The sequence below is a fragment of the Pocillopora damicornis genome, chromosome 6, assembly GCF_964200805.1.
Source record: "Pocillopora damicornis chromosome 6, jaPocDami1.2, whole genome shotgun sequence".
Lineage (NCBI taxonomy): Eukaryota > Metazoa > Cnidaria > Anthozoa > Scleractinia > Pocilloporidae > Pocillopora > Pocillopora damicornis.
Genome location: NC_142675.1, coordinates 24570001 through 24587738, shown reverse-complemented (window position 1 = coordinate 24587738; position 17738 = coordinate 24570001). Strand labels below are relative to the sequence as shown.

Here is a 17738-nt window from a genome sequence, read left to right as displayed (position 1 = left end):
CATGATTTCCTGAGAACTTTTTCATGTACATATTGTCTCTTCAGCGATAAACAATTTGCTATCAGCTTTGAAAGATCACTTTTCCCATAACAAATTCATTAATGTCATTCATAGCCAGATGTTTTCCTAGTAATATGAAAACTCAGAACGTTCAAAACCAACGCGAGTGAGCATCAAATATAATCGTTTCCGTGGTGATTCTACAGTACGGGGTTATCAATAAAAAAGGACTAGCTTAGTTTAGATATTTTTCGCCTACAACTCATATCGTTTATTCCAGGCAATTAATTAAGAACTACTAGCGCTAATTAGCGTCTCGGCCCGGAAAATAAATTATCAGAGAGCGTCTGAAACTATTCTTAGCTGTTAGATAGTTCTACATCTCATCTGTAATTCATTGTTATCAAATTTTGTAGAGTAGAGAATGAAAATATGACAAAATTTAATTAAGCCTGTCTCAGACTGGAATAGTTAGTTTCAACCAATACTCAATGCGGCCTGAAAATAGTTTTGCCGTTAAACATTATAAAAACTACAAGGAAACTACACGCGCTAAGATAAGACAAAAAAAAAACAAACAAACACCGGTATAATTCAGAAGTAAAGCCACGGAAAACTGAAACATTTTAAAGTTGTTTCATAAACTCATTAGAATACACCAGTAGTCTGCTATCAGCGGTGTTTTGCGATACATTCTTCGATTGGCGTTCTGCAAGTTTATCATGATATGGCCATTAAGCTAGAAATGAAGAGCCATAGGATTACTTGGCGAAGTTGACAATTACTCAATATCATTTTGTTTCGCTACTTAAAACTCTACTCATTTCCTGAAGACGTGGAAAAAATAACAGCGCTTGTAAATCACTCGCCCTCAGAAAAAAGCCTTGATGATAGGAAACAACTCAAATTTCGTCAAGTGTCCTTCCTACGACAGTGCACAGCGAAAACAAAAAATATTTTCTGTTTTCTTAGGAAATTTAATCTAGCTTCAGAAAAGCTTTTACCTATTTGAGGAAAATCTTACAGGAACGATGGATATTATTCTCAGTCCAAAGTCTTGAAGACGACGGACAAGCCTCGATACAAATAGCCACTTAATAGACAAGAGAGCCCGCGTTTGTAATTTTCTTGGGAAGGAACAAAGACTTGACTCACGTGAATGGCTATCAAGCTTACGACTGAGAATACAAATAGCATATAATCGTCATCACAATATCTTAAGCAAAGCTGGCATAATGCTTTCTCATTCAGGTCCAACAATTTTCTCTTCCACCTTGTAAAAAACTACTATTGGTACCGTTTTTTTTTGTTTTTGCGTATTCTCGCCTAAAAGTTGCCTCTCGTATAAGTGTATCAATGAGGATATTCGCCTTACACTTAATCGCGTACTAGATGCCCCTTCAAATCAAAGTACTCTGTGAGCAAACTCGTGAATTGACACATGATTTTTTAGATTATGTTTAATGTTATCTGGTTTAGGGAATTTTGTGGTTGATTGTCATATCTAGAGTACGAGCAGTAGTTCAGTGTTCGCTAATGTAGCAGAGAAACAAAGTAACGTTGGGATAAGAAGGCATTACAATTGAAATGATCATGCTATTACATTTGACAAGGTGGATGATGTCATGTGTTTTAAACGTCTATCATTTTTGTTTCTGGTTCAAAAGAAAAGGTTGGAAGTAAATGTGGGTGAAAAGTGAAATTTACTGTCTTTCGTTGTAAATATTAGAAAATCAAGGCAATACTGTCTTAATGAAAACATTAACGATTCCCTCTTTATCAAATGAGACAAACGGGAACGAGTTTTGAGTGATAAAACTAAGCCAAGCCTGCCACCGTCATTTTGGATCTCCGCCTGGGTAGATTTAGGTCACGTGCTAGGCAACGTATGATCAATAACAAGATAGAATTTCATTTCAGGCCTATTTATCAATTTTGTGGTGTGTAACTTTCGCATTTTAGTACGTTGTTTGTATGTTGAATCTTCAAATTGTCTTGAAACTTAAAAGAAAATTGTTCTTTAAAAATTCACTGAAAATCGGTAGCTAAAATTGTTTGTTTAGGTGTTATCTGATTTTCGTGTTAACTTGTTATTTCGTCAGTCGCCGGCATCTTTTGTTGCTTCTCACAGGAAAAACACACGCGACGAAACGTAATGATCAATTTTGTCCTCAATCTCACGCTATAACAGAAAAAGCTTTTGAACATCTGTAAACTCCGAGCGCTTCGCAGTAAGTGATATTTTCAATGAATCTTCGGATTGTTTTCAAGTTCAAGGACTGTAAATTACAATTTTATGAAAAACGAAGGTTGTTCTGTTATTTCAGTGTGAATCCTTGCATGCCTGCCAGTCGCTGGCGCCGCTTGTTGAAACTAAAACGAAAAAAAAACTCTTTTAAGATTATCATTGGCTTCTTTTTCACCCCACCACTATTCTTAGCAACAAAGGTCGCCATTTCGTCTGTTTATTGCTCGCCAAAAACTATAAAATGCACTCAAAAGCCTAAAATCTAAAAAAAGTTTACAGGAATCGACCAATCGAGCGAGCGAGTGCTATTCCCCACATCGTATCTATAACTCGCTCTTGCGCATGCGCGCAATTCACGAGTTAAAAATGATTGTTTGTTATGAGGAGAGTGTCTTACAATGTCTGGTTTTCTTTGAGTTGTTTTGAGCAGCCCGGGCCATAGAGAGTTTTGTCTATACCATTTCGTGTGATATAATTGGTTTAGACAAAACCAAGATATGAGTTTTCCTAGACTCGATAAAGTATTCGTTTGTATGCCCAGCAGACCTATTTAGGATGAATTTCCTCTGAGTAAAATGATATATTTGTTGAATGATTTATATAACACTTGTAGAGCATTTTTAACCATATCTTGAAGAGGCGGCATTCACTGAACTATTCACTTTCAAATTTGAATTACAAAAAGCAAGCATCGCAATGGCTCTGACTGAACCTTCAGGCAGCTATTCTTTTAACAATTTCGTTCGTAGCTAATGGTTTGATATGTACTATTTATATCTTTGAACAGCCGCTTTACTCAGTATCGCTGATGTAATAAATTCTTGTGATATTTTCTTTAAACATATTATTGCGTTCAGCAGAAATTGAAAACTTGGCCCTTGCATTTAAAATACCTGATTGGGGATGATGCTCGACAATTTATGAAAATCAGATCAACTCATCTTGGTTAAAAACGTTTTTAGAGGCGACATTCCCAAACAAAAACAAAAAAAGAGCAATAGGCATTGTTTAGAAGTAGCCTCGTTTCAGAGTTTAAACTAAAAGGAAGGACGTTTGTAATAACAAGCCAGTTGATGTAACACTTGATGGCAGATATTATTCCTTCGCAACTAAACAGAGGAAGTTAGAGTAATCGTGAGCTTATATGCTACACTCCCAGAAACATTTGCTGGGACGCTTATTGCCTTCCCGCTCTTCTTCGCGAAAAAGGCCCATCCCCTTTTCGCGAAATAAGTTCCCGCTAAAATCGATAGGAACAATAAGGTAATTATGTCTGGGAGTAAAGCCTTCCAGCACTTTCCGAGCCGAAATACAATCACACTGTATAAATAATTTCATATTTAATTATGACAACCGCTGAATGTAATATGACCAACACTCCATGAGTATGGCATAATTAGCCACGATTCTTCAAAACAGGGCTTAGTTTGCTCAGTTTGTATCGACACACACCACGCAGACGTTACTCTTTTCACTTGTGCAATCAAATGAAACCGATATCAGACTTCCTGAGTGATCCTTGACCTGAATAGCGCATATTTTTTGAAGAAAACTCGGCGCTGCGAATATTCAGCGAATTGATGGAAAAAAAATTGTCCGTTATTATTTAGGGCAGCCGGACTAAGCTAATGTAGTTGTACTATAAGTTTTCCTAGGCTTTTCAAGTATCAAAAATGGCTCATCCTCCTTATCCTCATCCATTCTCCAACCTACAAAATTATTTCTGAACCAACTTTTTCCAGTTTTGGCTTTTTCATCGGTTTTTGAAATTATCTGAAAATAACTAAAAAATATTTGGGGTTTCAAAATTGCTTGATTTTTTTCTAAAACTTCAACTTCGTCTCTCATTTTTCAGTATCCTCTTTTTGCATAAATTACTTGTTGATTTTTTTTCGCATATATACAAACATGTTTATCAACTATCCTTTATGATACGAAACGGAAATATCTCTGAATAAAATAAAAGCAACAACGTGGCTAATATTTAGGAAGTAAAAACTTTCTCTATCTTAGAACCGTCAAACTCTTTCCCCAGTGCGACGAACATTGGTTTTTCTCGGTTCCAGGAGTACGCAACCACTAACCCTGCGTAATGCGCCTGCTCTCCGTCGCGAATTTTTAAAATGGCGGACAGGCCAAAGAGGGAAATAAAAGAAACAAAGCGATTTTGCAATGAATACTCAACATACACCTTCGTTAGAAAGGCGAATTCACGGAAGAAAATACAAAACTGTATGATATTGAGATCGATATGATATTAAATCGATACCTAGGGCCCGTTTCCAACTTGCTAAGAAGTGCATTTAATTGCCTTCCGCCACGATTACCAGCTTTCTTGACAGCTTTCTGAAGACTTCTGATATGCGGCTATTGATTATTGCACCTCGTACACCTGATTGCTCAAACACTTTGTTTATGATTGTTGAAAGGACCGACTCATGTTTCTCCGTCTTCGTCTTTACATTGCTTTGAAATAGTATAGATTAGTAAGCTGAAACGAAAAATTAATCGGGGAAGTTTATGAAAAATCCAGCAAACAAGCTTAAAAAAAGGCATTTATTTAGACTTCATACTTCGACGAACTTCAAAAATCTCACCTGTTTATCTCGTAAGTAAACGATGGCAGATTAATTCCCGAAGCGCTTTCTGAGTTTCCCGATCTCTCTCCTACGGCTTTCACGCTTACAAAAGAGGAAAAAATCAAAAGGAGGAAGATACAGCTGTTTTGAAACGCTATTTGACGAGGGTAAATCTGCTTTTTGTTTGACACTTTGCATATCAAAACAAAGGAAATTTGTTCCTCTTTTTGATTCTGGCAGTACATTTTTGATTTGCGCCTGCGTAAAAGAGATATCGCCCGAGACCCTTCGCTCGGTCGTGTTTTGATAAAAAATGCCTTGTTAATTTCACGCAACCGCTCGGAGAAAAGGTAAAAATGACTAGGGAAAAACTTTACCTTCAAGTTAGAAAATTAGCGAAATAGAAAGCCACAATATTATAGTTTAATATTTCAGAAGTACATTGAGTGCGTTTTCCGTAGAGAATCCGCACGATGGTAAAACATTTGAAGTTTACACTCGATTTGAGTGGAGCGTTGAAGTGGGCGTGGTCACTATGTTCATGTTAAAACTATTTGTACCCCACGAGTTTGATATCCTTCTAAGACAAAAAACCGAAAAAATGATTTTTCTGCGTCTTAAACCAAGTTATGGCCATATTTTCTATCCAAATCAACTCAAAGTGACTTTGGTGTTCGGTTTATGTGGAGGTAGGATTTGTAAAAATTCACATCCACATACGCACATATGCCGTTGTTTATATTCTCTCTACACATCATCAACCGCAATAGATTTTTCCCAGCATTCATTGCGGACCTAAAATTTCCATCCGTGAAATATTGCAAAAGTGATAGGAAGCTTTGACAGTCTTCACTAGAACAAAATTGTTTAGTTAGTGTTATGGCTGAGGCTGATCAAAATCAGTAGATTGAAGGTCGGGCAAAAATTGAAGGTGCAAACGAACACATTTTGCCTGGACGTCACGATTATAACGACGAGTGGTATGAGGGATATTATTACATATCCGACTATGACTGTATCTTTGATTATCCAGTCAAACCCGCACAAATTAAAAAGAAATATGGTAAACCACAATGGAAGAGTCTAAAGAAAGCGAAAAAAACAGGGACAGAGATACCAATCAAGAATCTAGCCCACTTCACGAGTGAAGCCAACGCTGCTGGTATCATTACTTCTGGAGGCTTCAAAGGAGGAGTGAAGAAAATCAATAAAGACGAAATTGCAAGCTTGTCATGGTGGAGTCCTAAATTTAAGAAGAGAGATAGAAAACTGGTACGTGATACTCTTAATTGTGCTATAAAGCCTTTTTATGGTGACAGAGATGAAGGTTTGGAGAATCAGTTTGCTACTTCTGAAGCTTTTCAACCACCTGCAATTTATGGAAAAGTCTTTTTCAAGTATACCATTAACGAACTGTGTGAACATTATATTAATTACCGTGCTATTGGCGAAAAAACCAAATTCAGTTCAAGATATTAGGAACATACGTTTACGTGTGCGAGATCATGTATGCCGTTCTTGTTTGTAGCGATGGAGATCAGCAATTTGCCGATTACCCTGCTGTACCAGGTGATGGTAACAACGAGGCGGTAGTAACACACAATAATCTAAACTGGGTATGGAGGCCTCGAGCAACCTCAACAACAATAACACGCCTTGCTGGATTTCGCCAACTTCCCCAGTACCGTAGATGGGAACATGTAGCTTTCGCGTTTTATGTACCCAATGGCGTATTCAATCCTCCGAAGCTACAAGACCATCGCCATGAGTTGCAAGAATAAACATGAGTTGCCAGCTCTCTGTGTGAAGAGCTGTACGAACAGTGATGAAACTTATGTAGCCTTTTTAGTATGTATAGCATGCTTATGACTTAAATTAGTTGTAGATGGCTGTGATTAATTCATGCTATCCTTAGAAATAACACAATCTTAGTTCAGTTACGTCCTTTGCTTTGTCGAGCTCAAGGCCTCTAACCAAAGATTCTATCTCTCCAGCCGGATGGGTTTAGTTTTAGCGTAGTTTGCTGTAAGCTCGACACGTAGCATTTCGTAGGAGTCTTCCGTTTCTCAGGCCGGGAACAAGAATGGCAACGATTGTCGAGGAGGTTTTCGATAATAATCAGCAGAGACTTGAGTTTCTATGTCTCTGATAAGTTTAAACGTATCTGGTAGGGGAGGCGAAAACATCTTCAGAATGAATTCGCTTGAGTGTTTGAAGTAGGTTTCAGTTTTAGTTTTAGCCAATTTATTCAAGCTTTTCACTAGAAGCTTCTTTTAAAATAAGATAGATCGACCGCTTTTAATTTTCCTTTTATCGTTCATCATATATGTAAGATCGTTGTATTGTTGCACTGAGTTACAGTCATTCTCTGCTCAAACTATATATAGCCCAGCATCAAAGACAACGATTGTCAATAATTGATCATGAAATAAACTATGCAAGCTGAGATGCTTGTTTCAGTTGAGGAGCTTTATTGTTTTCATTGAATTAATTAAAACACGAGCGGTTTGCGAGTTACAAAACTTGAAAAGGATAACACGCAATTGCACAGAGTTTCAAAACACACAAGCTAACCACACACATAAAAAAAGCGCAAAGGTTATGAAGCCGAGAAGATGTTTTTGTGACATGTTTTTGAAAAGCTTCTCAAACCAGTTCATGCAGAACGTTTGATAACATTCCAATCATGTTGAACCGGCTGACTGACCCATAAATACATTCGAAAGAAGTACGGTCTGGGGGCTTGTTAACTGCCTTTTGTCCAATTTCTAAATCGTAAATACTAAGCCATAACTCGGGGATCCTTAGCCTAAATCTTAATTAAGATCATGTCTAGAAAAGGAAACTTATTAAAGGGAAAATGTCACTTCGAATCCTTATCTTGTCTTTCTTAAGGGCGTATTGCTAGAGATGAATTCAATCGCCCCTTAAGGAGTATAACTTTGTGTGTATTTCTTCATTAGCAGCTCTAGATCCCCTGGAGTTTGATTTCTGTTGAAAACACCGTGGAACCCCGGTAACTCGAATTGCCTTTTGCTTATACCTGCTATATTGTAAGACTTTTAGTAATGAAAGAACATTAAAACAAAACCAAAAAAGAAAACAAAAGCACGAAAACCTCAAGAATGCATAGGTAGCCCAATATCAAAGACAACGATTGTCAATAATAGATCATGAAATAAACTATGCAAGCTGGGATGCTTGTTTCAGTTGAGGAGCTAGTAATGTTTTTATTGAATTGATTGCATCTAAGCTGAAAAGGATTGCAAAACACGAGCGGTTTGCGAGCCAGCCTTTGCAAACTTGAATAGGATAACACGCAATTGCACAGAGTTCCAAAACACACAGGTTAACCACAAACATAACAAAGCGCAAAGGTTATGGAGCCCATAATATGTTTTTTGTGACATGTTTTTGAAAAGCTTCTTAAACCAGTGCATGCAGAACGTCTAATAACATTCCAATCATGTTGAACAGGCTGACTGACCAATAAATATATTCAAAAGAAGCAAAAAATATCCAAAAGGCTTCCAAAGTTGAGCCACGGTAACTGGTGTTGCCAAGGGAAATTGAAATTACTTCGAGTTATCGGGGTTTCGAGTTGTTTTGAACAAAAATACCAGAAGCACTTGATTAAAGAGGCCTTTTGCTTATACCTGTTTTATTGTAAGATTTCTAGCAATGTAAGAACATTAAAACGACAAAACAAAACAAAACAAAAGCATGAAAACCACAAGAATGTTTACCGCTAAATCCCACTTAAATATTTGTTGAAAAATCTATTCACGTATAATTGATCAGAGTGTTCCTAAACTTGATAAAGTATTTGTTTCCATGCCGAGAAGACCCATTTGGGATGAACTTTCTCAGAGTCGAATGATATATACGTTGAGTGATATATAGAGCACTTGCCGCAAAGCATTTTTAACCACATACTGAAGAGGCGGCGGCATTCGCTGAACTTTGCACTTTCGAATTTGAATGACAAAAGCTAAGCATCGCTTTGGCTCTAACTGTACCTTGTACCTTGCAGGAGCTGTTCTTTTAACAATTTCGTTCTTAGCTATTGGTTTGATATGTATTATTTATATCTTTGAACAGCCGCTTTACTCAGTATTGGTGGTGTAATCAATTCATGTAACATTCACTTTAAACATATAAACTTTCTCTATATTAGAACCCTTCAAAGACAAAAAAAGGTCAATTTTCTGCATAATAAACCAAGTTATGGTCATATTTTTTATCCATGCATATCAACTCAAAGTGACTTTGGTGTACGGTATATGTGGAGGTAGGATTTGTAAAAATTCACGCCCACATACACACCCATGCCTTTGTTTATGTTATCTCGGTTGTTTATATCACCAGCCGCAATAGATCTTTCCCAGCATTCGTTGCAGAACTAAGCGAAAGTGATAGGAAACTTTGACTGTCTTCACGAGAGCAAAATTGTTTAGTTGGTGTTATGGCTGAGGCTAATCAAGATCCGTGGATTGAGGGTCAGGCAAATGTGGCAAATAGAGTGGAATACATTTTGCCTGGAAGTCACGAATATGATGACCGATGGAATGAAACGTATAATTACATATCGGACTATGACTGTATCTTTGATCATCCTGTAGATCCCGCAGGAATAAGAGAAACCTATGGTGAACGACGATGGCAGGGTCTGCAAGGTGCGAAGCAAGCAGGGACAAGGATACCTATCAACAATCTAGCCCACTTCACTCGTGAAGACAACGCTGCTAATATCATTGCTTCTCTGGGCTTTAAAGGAGGAATGAAGAAAATTAATGAAGACAACATCCAGGCAAGCTTGTCATGGTGGAGTCCTAAATTTAAGGAGGAAGATATAAACCTGGTACGTAATACTATTGATCGTGCCATACGACCTTTTTATGATGATGAAAATGACGACCCGGAAAGTTTGAAGAATCAGTTTGCTACTTCTGATGCTTTCATACCGCAAGCATGGCGTTATGGAAGTATCTTTTTCGAGTATGGCATTGACGAACTGTGTCAACATTATGAAAGATACCGTGACATTGGCCAGGAAAACAATATTCAGTACAAGATATTAGGAACATACGTTTACAGGCAAGAGATCATGTATGCCGTTCTTGTTTGTAGCGATAAAGATGAGCAATTTGCGAATTACCCTGCCGTATCAGGTGATGGTAACAACGGGGCGGTAGTAACACGCAATAATCAAAACTGGGTATGGAGTCCTCGAGCAACCTCAACAACAATAACACGCCTTGCTGGATTTCGCCAACTTCCCCAGTACCGTAGATGGGAACATGTAGCTTTCGCGTTTTATGTACCCGATGGCGTATTCAATCCTCCTGAGCTACAAGCACATCGCCGTGAGTTGCAAGAATAAACATGAGTTGCCAGCTCTCTGTGTGAAGAGCTGTACGAACAGTGATGAAACTTATGTAGCCTTTTTAGTATGTATAGCATGCTTATGATTTAAATTAGTTGTAGATGGCTGTGATTAATTCATGCTATCCTTAGAAATAACACAATCTTAGTTCAGTTACGTCCTTTGCTTTGTCGAGCTCAAGGCCTCTAACCAAAGATTCTATCTCTCCAGCCGGATGGGTTTAGTTTTTAGCGTAGTTTGCTGTAAGCTCGACACGTAGCATTTCGTAGGAGTCTTCCGTTTCTCAGGCCGGGAACAAGAATGGCAACGATTGTCGAGGAGGTTTTCGATAATAATCAGCAGAGACTTGAGTTTCTATGTCTCTGATAAGTTTAAACGTATCTGGTAGGGGAGGCGAAAACATCTTCAGAATGAATTCGCTTGAGTGTTTGAAGTAGGTTTCAGTTTTAGTTTTAGCCAATTTATTCAAGCTTTTCACTAGAAGCTTCTTTTAAAATAAGATGGATCGACCGCTTTTAATTTTCCTTTTATCGTTCATCATATATGTAAGATCGTTGTATTGTTGCACTGAGTTACAGTCATTCTCTGCTCAAAACTATATATAGCCCAGCATCAAAGACAACGATTGTCAATAATTGATCATGAAATAAACTATGCAAGCTGAGATGCTTGTTTCAGTTGAGGAGCTTTATTGTTTTCATTGAATTAATTAAAACACGAGCGGTTTGCGAGTTACAAAACTTGAAAAGGATAACACGCAATTGCACAGAGTTTCAAAACACACAAGCTAACCACACACATAAAAAAAGCGCAAAGGTTATGAAGCCGAGAAGATGTTTTTGTGACATGTTTTTGAAAAGCTTCTCAAACCAGTTCATGCAGAACGTTTGATAACATTCCAATCATGTTGAACCGGCTGACTGACCCATAAATACATTCGAAAGAAGTACGGTCTGGGGGCTTGTTAACTGCCTTTTGTCCAATTTCTAAATCGTAAATACTAAGCCATAACTCGGGGATCCTTAGCCTAAATCTTAATTAAGATCATGTCTAGAAAAGGAAACTTATTAAAGGGAAAATGTCACTTCGAATCCTTATCTTGTCTTTCTTAAGGGCGTATTGCTAGAGATGAATTCAATCGCCCCTTAAGGAGTATAACTTTGTGTGTATTTCTTCATTAGCAGCTCTAGATCCCCTGGAGTTTGATTTCTGTTGAAAACACCGTGGAACCCCGGTAACTCGAATTGCCTTTTGCTTATACCTGCTATATTGTAAGACTTTTAGTAATGAAAGAACATTAAAACAAAACCAAAAAAGAAAACAAAAGCACGAAAACCTCAAGAATGCATAGGTAGCCCAATATCAAAGACAACGATTGTCAATAATAGATCATGAAATAAACTATGCAAGCTGGGATGCTTGTTTCAGTTGAGGAGCTAGTAATGTTTTTATTGAATTGATTGCATCTAAGCTGAAAAGGATTGCAAAACACGAGCGGTTTGCGAGCCAGCCTTTGCAAACTTGAATAGGATAACACGCAATTGCACAGAGTTCCAAAACACACAGGTTAACCACAAACATAACAAAGCGCAAAGGTTATGGAGCCCATAATATGTTTTTTGTGACATGTTTTTGAAAAGCTTCTTAAACCAGTGCATGCAGAACGTCTAATAACATTCCAATCATGTTGAACAGGCTGACTGACCAATAAATATATTCAAAAGAAGCAAAAAATATCCAAAAGGCTTCCAAAGTTGAGCCACGGTAACTGGTGTTGCCAAGGGAAATTGAAATTACTTCGAGTTATCGGGGTTTCGAGTTGTTTTGAACAAAAATACCAGAAGCACTTGATTAAAGAGGCCTTTTGCTTATACCTGTTTTATTGTAAGATTTCTAGCAATGTAAGAACATTAAAACGACAAAACAAAACAAAACAAAAGCATGAAAACCACAAGAATGTTTACCGCTAAATCCCACTTAAATATTTGTTGAAAAATCTATTCACGTATAATTGATCAGAGTGTTCCTAAACTTGATAAAGTATTTGTTTCCATGCCGAGAAGACCCATTTGGGATGAACTTTCTCAGAGTCGAATGATATATACGTTGAGTGATATATAGAGCACTTGCCGCAAAGCATTTTTAACCACATACTGAAGAGGCGGCGGCATTCGCTGAACTTTGCACTTTCGAATTTGAATGACAAAAGCTAAGCATCGCTTTGGCTCTAACTGTACCTTGTACCTTGCAGGAGCTGTTCTTTTAACAATTTCGTTCTTAGCTATTGGTTTGATATGTATTATTTATATCTTTGAACAGCCGCTTTACTCAGTATTGGTGGTGTAATCAATTCATGTAACATTCACTTTAAACATATAAACTTTCTCTATATTAGAACCCTTCAAAGACAAAAAAAGGTCAATTTTCTGCATAATAAACCAAGTTATGGTCATATTTTTTATCCATGCATATCAACTCAAAGTGACTTTGGTGTACGGTATATGTGGAGGTAGGATTTGTAAAAATTCACGCCCACATACACACCCATGCCTTTGTTTATGTTATCTCGGTTGTTTATATCACCAGCCGCAATAGATCTTTCCCAGCATTCGTTGCAGAACTAAGCGAAAGTGATAGGAAACTTTGACTGTCTTCACGAGAGCAAAATTGTTTAGTTGGTGTTATGGCTGAGGCTAATCAAGATCCGTGGATTGAGGGTCAGGCAAATGTGGCAAATAGAGTGGAATACATTTTGCCTGGAAGTCACGAATATGATGACCGATGGAATGAAACGTATAATTACATATCGGACTATGACTGTATCTTTGATCATCCTGTAGATCCCGCAGGAATAAGAGAAACCTATGGTGAACGACGATGGCAGGGTCTGCAAGGTGCGAAGCAAGCAGGGACAAGGATACCTATCAACAATCTAGCCCACTTCACTCGTGAAGACAACGCTGCTAATATCATTGCTTCTCTGGGCTTTAAAGGAGGAATGAAGAAAATTAATGAAGACAACATCCAGGCAAGCTTGTCATGGTGGAGTCCTAAATTTAAGGAGGAAGATATAAACCTGGTACGTAATACTATTGATCGTGCCATACGACCTTTTTATGATGATGAAAATGACGACCCGGAAAGTTTGAAGAATCAGTTTGCTACTTCTGATGCTTTCATACCGCAAGCATGGCGTTATGGAAGTATCTTTTTCGAGTATGGCATTGACGAACTGTGTCAACATTATGAAAGATACCGTGACATTGGCCAGGAAAACAATATTCAGTACAAGATATTAGGAACATACGTTTACAGGCAAGAGATCATGTATGCCGTTCTTGTTTGTAGCGATAAAGATGAGCAATTTGCGAATTACCCTGCCGTATCAGGTGATGGTAACAACGGGGCGGTAGTAACACGCAATAATCAAAACTGGGTATGGAGTCCTCGAGCAACCTCAACAACAATAACACGCCTTGCTGGATTTCGCCAACTTCCCCAGTACCGTAGATGGGAACATGTAGCTTTCGCGTTTTATGTACCCGATGGCGTATTCAATCCTCCTGAGCTACAAGCACATCGCCGTGAGTTGCAAGAATAAACATGAGTTGCCAGCTCTCTGTGTGAAGAGCTGTACGAACAGTGATGAAACTTATGTAGCCTTTTTAGTATGTATAGCATGCTTATGATTTAAATTAGTTGTAGATGGCTGTGATTAATTCATGCTATCCTTAGAAATAACACAATCTTAGTTCAGTTACGTCCTTTGCTTTGTCGAGCTCAAGGCCTCTAACCAAAGATTCTATCTCTCCAGCCGGATGGGTTTAGTTTTTAGCGTAGTTTGCTGTAAGCTCGACACGTAGCATTTCGTAGGAGTCTTCCGTTTCTCAGGCCGGGAACAAGAATGGCAACGATTGTCGAGGAGGTTTTCGATAATAATCAGCAGAGACTTGAGTTTCTATGTCTCTGATAAGTTTAAACGTATCTGGTAGGGGAGGCGAAAACATCTTCAGAATGAATTCGCTTGAGTGTTTGAAGTAGGTTTCAGTTTTAGTTTTAGCCAATTTATTCAAGCTTTTCACTAGAAGCTTCTTTTAAAATAAGATGGATCGACCGCTTTTAATTTTCCTTTTATCGTTCATCATATATGTAAGATCGTTGTATTGTTGCACTGAGTTACAGTCATTCTCTGCTCAAAACTATATATAGCCCAGCATCAAAGACAACGATTGTCAATAATTGATCATGAAATAAACTATGCAAGCTGAGATGCTTGTTTCAGTTGAGGAGCTTTATTGTTTTCATTGAATTAATCAAAACACGATCGGTTTGCGAGTTACAAAACTTGAAAAGGATAACACGCAATTGCACAGAGTTTCAAAACACACAAGCTAACCACACACATAAAAAAAGCGCAAAGGTTATGAAGCCGAGAAGATGTTTTTATGACATGTTTTTGAAAAGCTTCTCAAACCAGTTCATGCAGAACGTTTGATAACATTCCAATCATGTTGAACCGGCTGACTGACCCATAAATACATTCGAAAGAAACAAAAAATATCCAAAGATTCGTGTACGGTCTGGGGGCTTGTTAACTGCCTTTTGTCCAATTTCTAAATCGTTTAAGCTTTATTGTTTTCATTGAATTAATCAAAACACGATCGGTTTGCGAGTTACAAAACTTGAAAAGGATAACACGCAATTGCACAGAGTTTCAAAACACACAAGCTAACCACACACATAAAAAAAGCGCAAAGGTTATGAAGCCGAGAAGATGTTTTTATGACATGTTTTTGAAAAGCTTCTCAAACCAGTTCATGCAGAACGTTTGATAACATTAATCATGTTGAACCGGCTGACTGACCCATAAATACATTCGAAAGAAACAAAAAATATCCAAAGATTCGTGTACGGTCTGGGGGCTTGTTAACTGCCTTTTGTCCAATTTCTAAATCGTAAATACTAAGCCATTACTTGGGGATCCTTAGGCTAAATCTTAATTAAGATCATGTCTAGAAAAGGAAACTTATTAAAGAGAAAATGTCACTTCGAATCCTTATCTTGTCTTTCTTAAGGGCGTATTGCTAGAGATGAATTCAATCGCCCTTTAAGGAGTATAACTTTGTGTGTATTTCTTCATTAGCAGCTCTAGATCCCCTGGAGTTTGATTTCTGTTGAAAACACCGTTGAACCCCGGTAACTCGAATTGCCTTTTGCTTATACCTGCTTTATTGTAAGATTTCTAGCAATGTAAGAACATTAAAACAAAACCAAAAAAGAAAACAAAAGCACGAAAACCTCAAGAATGCATAGGTAGCCCAATATCAAAGACAACGATTGTCAATAGTTGATCATGAAATAAACTATGCAAGCTGGGATGCTTGTTTCAGTTGAGGAGCTATTGATGATTTTATTGAATTGATTGCATCTAAGCTGAAAAGGATTGCAAAACACGAGCGGTTTGCGAGCCAGCTTTTGCAAACTTGAATAGGATAACACGCAATTGCACAGAGTTCCAAAACACACAGGTTAACCACAAACACAAGAAAGCTTCTTAAACCAGTTCATGCAGAACGTCTAATAACATTCCAATCATGTTGAACCGGCTGACTCACCAATAAATACATTCAAAAGAAACAAGAAATATCCAAAAGGCTTCCAAGGTTGAACCCCGTTGACTCGAGTTGCCAAGAGAAATTGAAATTACTTCGAGTTATCGGGGTTTCGAGTTGTTTTGAACAAAAATTCCAGAAGCACTTGACTAAAGAGACCTTTTGCTTATACCTGTTTTATTGTAAGATTTCTAGCAATATAGGAACATTAAAACGACAAAACAAAACAAAACAAAAGCATGAAAACCTCAAGAATGTTTACCGCTAAATCCCACTTAAATATTTGTTGAAAAATCTATTCACATATAATTGATCAGAGTGTTCCTAAATTTGATAAAGTATTTGTTTCCATGCCGAGAAGACCCATTTGGGATGAACTTTCTCAGAGTCGAACGATATATAAGTTGAGTGATATATGGAGCACTTACCGCAGAGCATTTTTAACCATATACTGAAGAGGCGGTGGCATTCGCTGAACTTTGCACTTTCGAATTCGAATGACAAAAGCTAAGCATCGCTTTGGCTCTAACTGTATCTTGCACCTTGGAGGAGCTGTTCTTTTAACAATTTCGTTCTTAGCTATTGGTTTGATATGTATTATTTATATCTTTGAACAGCCGCTTTACTTAGTATTGGTGGTGTAATCAATTCATGTAACATTCACTTTAAACATATAAACTTTCTCTATATAAGAACCCTTCAAAGACAAAAAAAAGGTCATTTTTCTGCATAATAAACCAGATTATGGTCATATTTTTTATCCATGCATATCAACTCAAAGTGACTTTGGTGTACGGTATATGTGGAGGTAGGATTTGTAAAAACTCACGCCCACATACGCACCCATGCCTTTGTTTATGTTACCACGGTTGTCTTGCTCTAACCCTAAGTCAGCCCAAGTTCCGTAGATGGGAACATGTAGCTTTCGCGTTTTATGTACCCCATGACGTATTCAATCCTCCTAAGCTACAAGCACATCGCCATGAGTTGCAAGAATAAACATGAGTTGCCAGCTCTCTGTGTGAAGAGCTGTACGAACAGTGATGAAACTTATGTAGCCTTTTTAGTATGTATAGCATGCTTATGATTTATTTTAGTTGTAGATGGCTGTGATTAATTCATGCTATCCTTAGAAATAACACAATCTTAGTTCAGTTACGTCCTTTGCTTTGTCGAGCTCAAGGCCTCTAACCAAAGATTATATCTCTCCAGCCGGATGGGTTTAGTTTTTAGCGTAGTTTGCTGTAAGCTCGACACGTAGCAGTTCGTAGGCGTCTTCCGTTTTTCAGGCCGGGAACAAGAATGGCAACGATTGTCGAGGAGGTTTTCGATAATAATCAGCAGGGACTTGAGTTTCTATGTCTCTGATTAATTTAACCGTGTCTGGTAGGGGAGGCGAAAACATCTTTAGAATGAATTCGCTTGAGTGTTTGAAGTAGGTTTCAGTTTTAGTTTTAGCCAATTTATTCAAGCTTTTCACTAGAAGCTTCTTTTAAAATTAGATAGATCGACCGCTTTTAATTTTCCTTTTATCGTTCATGATATTTGTAAGATCATTGTATTGTTGCACTGAGTTTGCTACAGCCATTCTCTGCTCAAAACTATATATAGCCCAACATCAAAGACAACGACTGTCAATAATTGATCATAAACTAAACTATTCAAGCTGAGATGCTTGTTTCAGTTGAGGAGCTATACTGTTTTCATTGAATTAATTGCATCTAAGTTGAACAGGATTGCAAAACACGAGCAGTTGGCGAGTCAGCTTTTACAAACTTGAATAGGATAATACCCAATTGCACTGAGTTCCAAAACACACAAGCTAACCACACACATAAAAAAGCGTAAAGGTTATGAAGCCGAGAAGATGTTTTTATGACATGTTTTTGAAAAGGTTCTCAAACCAGTTCATG

General features: G+C 37.7%; 3 protein-coding genes and 1 pseudogene across 3 annotated transcripts in view; all 4 read left to right on the top strand.

The window, feature by feature from the left end:
• The window catches only part of LOC149044588 (uncharacterized), a 35719-nt gene that overhangs the window by 9608 nt on the left and 8373 nt on the right, over positions 1-17738 (top strand). The window lies entirely within an intron of this gene.
• On the top strand, positions 5429-6758 carry LOC149044591 (uncharacterized; annotated as a pseudogene).
• Positions 9190-10899, top strand: LOC149044590 (uncharacterized). The gene has a single exon (XM_089209700.1). The coding sequence runs from the start codon at positions 9293-9295 to the stop codon at positions 10208-10210; it is 918 nt and encodes a 305-aa protein (XP_089065826.1). The 5' UTR covers positions 9190-9292; the 3' UTR covers positions 10211-10899.
• On the top strand, positions 12626-14503 carry LOC149044589 (uncharacterized). Its single transcript, XM_089208911.1, has one exon. The coding sequence runs from the start codon at positions 12897-12899 to the stop codon at positions 13812-13814; it is 918 nt and encodes a 305-aa protein (XP_089065037.1). The 5' UTR covers positions 12626-12896; the 3' UTR covers positions 13815-14503.

Bases quoted from the DNA above. Each gene is read 5' to 3' on its own strand.
- LOC149044590 (XM_089209700.1), top strand. From the start codon at position 9,293: ATGGCTGAGGCTAATCAAGATCCGTGGATTGAGGGTCAGGCAAATGTG.
- LOC149044589 (XM_089208911.1), top strand. From the start codon at position 12,897: ATGGCTGAGGCTAATCAAGATCCGTGGATTGAGGGTCAGGCAAATGTG.